This window comes from Arachis ipaensis, chromosome B6 (genome assembly GCF_059453495.1).
Source record: "Arachis ipaensis isolate K30076 ecotype BB chromosome B6, ASM5945349v1, whole genome shotgun sequence".
Taxonomy (NCBI): domain Eukaryota; kingdom Viridiplantae; phylum Streptophyta; class Magnoliopsida; order Fabales; family Fabaceae; genus Arachis; species Arachis ipaensis.
In genome coordinates, this window is record NC_142441.1 from 107,593,271 (window position 1) to 107,598,026 (window position 4,756).

The 4,756-nt window shown below is 29.0% G+C and overlaps 1 protein-coding gene across 4 annotated transcripts; it reads right to left on the minus strand.

Annotated features, from left to right (window-relative positions):
- Positions 1–464: 464 nt before the first annotated feature.
- On the minus strand, positions 465–4,260 carry LOC107604663 (1-aminocyclopropane-1-carboxylate oxidase homolog 1). 4 transcript variants are annotated; one of them, XM_016306295.3, is made up of 3 exons: positions 3,613–4,260; positions 2,456–2,777; positions 465–960 (listed from the first exon to the last, which is right to left on the minus strand). In XM_016306295.3, the coding sequence occupies exons 1-3, from the start codon at positions 4,128–4,130 to the stop codon at positions 703–705; spliced, it is 1,098 nt and encodes a 365-aa protein (XP_016161781.1). In that variant the 5' UTR covers positions 4,131–4,260; the 3' UTR covers positions 465–702. The 4 variants fall into 4 exon arrangements, with proteins under 4 accessions (XP_016161781.1, XP_088345589.1, XP_020960280.1 ...); XM_088489463.1 differs by having other exon boundaries at positions 727–922; XM_021104621.2 differs by having other exon boundaries at positions 727–934.
- Positions 4,261–4,756: the final 496 nt, after the last annotated feature.

Genomic DNA, 4,756 nt, shown 5'->3' on the forward strand with positions numbered 1-4,756 from the left:
TTTTTAATTATTAAATTATAATTTTATCAAAATTTTTGTTTTTTTTATATTTTACTATTAATTTTTTGATATCTATATATATATTATTTTAACATTAAATAAAAAATTTTAGTAAGATTATTTTTCAATATCAATATATATTAATTGTTATACATATTAGCAGTGGTAAAATTTTTTTATTTAATGTTAAAATAATATATATTTATATCAAAAAATTAATAATAAAATATAAAAATAATTGTTAACAAAAATTTTGGTAAAATCATAATTTAATAATTAAAAAATTATTGAAGTGTAGGTATCTTAGAAAAAGATAATTTAATTATTAATTTTTTTAAAAGTATTTTGGTAAAAATACAATTTAATTAATAAAAAAATAATTTATTAAAAGATATTTTAGTAAGCAAAATTTAATGATAAAAAATAAAATTTTTGCTAATGAGTATTTTTTTAAAAAATAAATTATTTTTCTTAAAAAAACAGATAAAGTTAATATTAGTTAACACAAAATTTAAAATGGATTAAAGAGGGAATTTTTTAAAAGTTAGAAGGGAGGAGAATGTACATTTATAAAATAGAGGGAATGAGGGTGTCATTTTAACATCTCGTTGGGGAGGGGAGTAAAATTTTCTCATAGTTTAATTATGTTTTGGTTGGTTCAGTAGAACACAAGATGATTCAATTGTTTGTTGTTCATAATAATCACAACTTGAAGTGTGAGAGTGTTGAAGTTCCAATGCCCTTTGCATAAAAATGTGCTGTGTACTCTGCCAAAGTTGTGTCTCTATAAATAGGTGGATTTTCCTCAGAGAACAGTTCTTTTATTGGACCAAACACTTTTGATGTCTTATTTCCTGCTTCATCATCTGTCCTAAATAAGGTTGCAACTGATATTCTTGGTCCTATGTTCTTTGCTATGACTCTGTGTTGAACACTAATGAACTTGTCATTAGAAAGAAGCTGCACAATAAAATAAAATAAAATAAAACTGAAAATAGTATAGGGTCATTTTACTTGTTTCTGCTTATTTAGCAACTAGCAAGAAGTATTTTATGTTTTTGATTTTTCCTGGAGTTGTGGACAGGCCGAAAACCCATTGGAGTAATCATAGCTAACCAATTTCTGCTATGTCAATATAATTATCTTTTTGCCTTCTTTTATAGCTTTCAGTTGTTCTAGTTAAACTTTAGAAGAGATTATATTAGAGAATGAAATTCACATCATATTATTCAAGTCTTTAGCTTATTCCATAATAAGTTATCCATGAATAATTAAAAACTACTATTTACGTAGGCAATTTTTTTTCTTTCAAGATTTTAGTATAAATATTAATAAATTATTAAAGTTGCATAATTAAAAAATAATTTTAACAAAATTATTCTACTTAATTAAAAACCCGTAAGATATTAAAAAAATACAATGACTATTAAAATAGGCATAAAATCAAAACAATGTTGCTAAAAAACGTTATACATAAAAAAGGCAATATAATTATTTAAAATTACGGAAATGTTTGGTAACCAAAGAAAATCAACCAAAAATAGTCATAATTTGCCTTATTTAGCATTCATTAATTGTTGCGACAATTAATTAATGCTAAATAAGACAAATTCTGGCTATTTTTTTTTTTGTCTACCTAATATTACCCAATTAATTAATTATCGTCCCCTCCGACTAGTGGGAACGGAAAACAATCCCTCCTCTTTATCTTACATTCTGAAAATTCTCCTCATTTTCATTCTCAACTCTATTTTCTCATGTTCACCCCATTCTCGTTCTTTGCAGGAAAATATAGTTTCATTGGGTATTAACGAGAATTATTCGGGACAAGGATCCTTCACTTTAAAATTTTTTATAGAGAATCTTTATCCTCATCTCCATTCCCACGGAATGAATTTAGCTTCAATTCCATCTATATCTTCCAAAATCCCCGCATATACCCTGTAACGAATAAGGTGGAGCTGTTATTACTAGACATTAGTTACTTGTTCATCTATACCCTTCCATACCCATGCTTATGAATCTCCATTGCCATCCTTACCTCCCACTGTGAGAACTCATCCTATGACAAGGCGGACTTTGCCCACAACAAAACATTAATTTGACATTGTTTGTACTTTAATTCGTTCTCCTCCTTCTTTTTATTCTTTCTTTTTTTCTACTTTAAACTTTCCATTTTTTTGCAAATTAAATTACCATTTGAAATATCAGTTTTCAACATAGAGACCAATAAAAATTGATCCTTAACATTTGGCTAGGCCATCAATTAAAATTGAGCATGGTTAGATTGAAACTTGGCAGCCAATGTTTATAGCAAGCAGAATTTAGCTACTATCGGATGTATAGGTCTTAAGCCAAAATTGGCATATGTCTAGTAGTGATCATAATTAATGGCTAACCCTCCAAGTTAAAGTTGCATGAAAATGTAGGTTCTATGAAATTATTATGAAAGTACCTGAAGAAGATCCCCAATGTTGACAACAAGTGCACCATGGATGGGAGGCACATCAATCCATTGATTTTGATGAAGAATTTGGAGGCCGCCAATTTGGTCTTGCAATAATATTGTGATTAAGTCATTGTCAGTGTGCTTGCTATTTCCCATCGTTAACTCTGGCTGAGGGCATACAGGGTAATAGTGACACAGAACAACGAAACCATCACCATACCCCATTTCTTGAAGGTGATTCCGGTTAAGTCCAAGTGCTTCTGATACTAACTCTAACAAAATAGAAGCAAGTGTCTTTACTTTCTTTGAGTATTCAATCACAATGTCCCTGCATTTATAACCCTATGTTGAGCATCATGGAAGATGGACAATTTCAAAGTAGTCTTTTGCCTTTAGAAAAATTTGGAAAGTAAAAAGAAAAGAGTAAATTTATGATGATGGAACTAAAACAAAACAACTTAAATATATTGGTTTTTTTTCTACAATAGACAAAGCCAGTTCATTAAATATATATATATATATATATATATATATATATATATATATATATTGATTAAATTAAGAAGTCGTCATTAGATTTCACCATATTAATAGTAATACAAAAGTAAATTAATATTATAGTATTTTATTTTCGTCTTACAATAAAAATTTATTTTCCAATTTGAGACCTTCAGAAAAAGCACAAATTTACCTATTACTTTACCAATTCAGTATTATTATATAAATCAATAATTAACTATTGTACGAATTAAGCACAAGAAAAGAATTCAACCCGTAGCCATGCCACAATGACTTCACACTATCATATTAGTTAACAATATAGTGCTGTATCTAAATCTAATGAAGATCTTGAGCAATAAATGAGCAGAACAGGTAGATCCCTAATGCAATTATGCAAGTACATGACGACTAAGATTAACAGTTTCTGTATTCCCACACAAAAATTGTATTGCTGATATTAATTATTTCATAGAAACTAACCAAGAACATAGTACTAAAATGAAAGCAGTAAGAATTGAGATATTTACATAAAACCAAAAGAATAATTAAACAAATAAAACATGAAATTATAATATCTAAAGATTTGAATAGTCAAATCGAGTTTTTGATCGACTAACTAAAACTAGGTTAGTAAAACTATTATATATCATCATCACGCAAACCTGCAAACTTGAGGTAATTCTTCATCTTTAGGAGGATTAGGTGCCATGGAAATTCCAAGTGAGTCCCTCCAATTAACATAAGGTTCCTGAAACAGACTAAAATTGGAAACATAAAGAACCTTCTTGGAAAGATCCCGTGTGTAGTAGCGTTTTCTGACCTCAGGATCTTGCTCATGGAACATGCGAGTTCCATTAATCATGTCATCCAACACATGAACTGGGATGCCATGGTTTATGATCTGAAAGAACCCCCAATTCTCACAAGCATCCTTAACCTTCTCCACAACATCATCGCCAATAATACCACTATTGATATCTATTATGGGGATGCTGAACTTTGATTTTGGTTTACTGCTACTATTTGACTCATGTTCATTGCAATGGAATATAGGTGGAACTTTTGTAACCCGATTTTCTATTAGGCCTTGGACACCAAGTTTTGTATCATCAAATGCCTTCACTTCACTCATCCTATCATAACCTGAATGCGACTTTTCTATTGTGCTTGTTTCCTCCATGTTTAAGAGGCTTTATGAGGATTCAATATTAAAGATCATGGACATAAGATGAGGAAATTAAATGAAGGGGAGAAAAACAAAGTCAATGATACTTTGGTATTTATATATCGCATATTCCCATATTCAAGAGATTGAAAACGCCCCTTAAGGTTTACAAATAAAGTTGCGTAGACAATGTTGCATGTCCTCAAAAGAAAAATATAAAATTTGTTTGGTTGCAGGGACGAAGATAAGAATATAAAAGTTTAGTGTTTATAATTGAAGCAATTATTAATTTGTAATGCGACACGTATACCAAAATCGGCCCGACCACCAGTATAAAATATATATTAGAATATAAATATATATTTAAAATAAATTAAATCATATATATGTTAATATTACAAGTGTAAAGAGTGCATGAACTTAATTGCACATTAAAAAAACAAAAAAGAGTGAAAAATTTATAAAATGAGAGACACATTAACTTCACATCTTAAGTTTTTGAGTTTGATGTCAAATAATATTTTTGATTATTAATATTACTTTGCTATCTTAAGAAAAGATTCAGCAGCATAAACAATTAGGAAGCGAATATTTAGAGCAACTCCAATGCCACTTAGAGGAGCTCTTCTGAGTTCTGACAC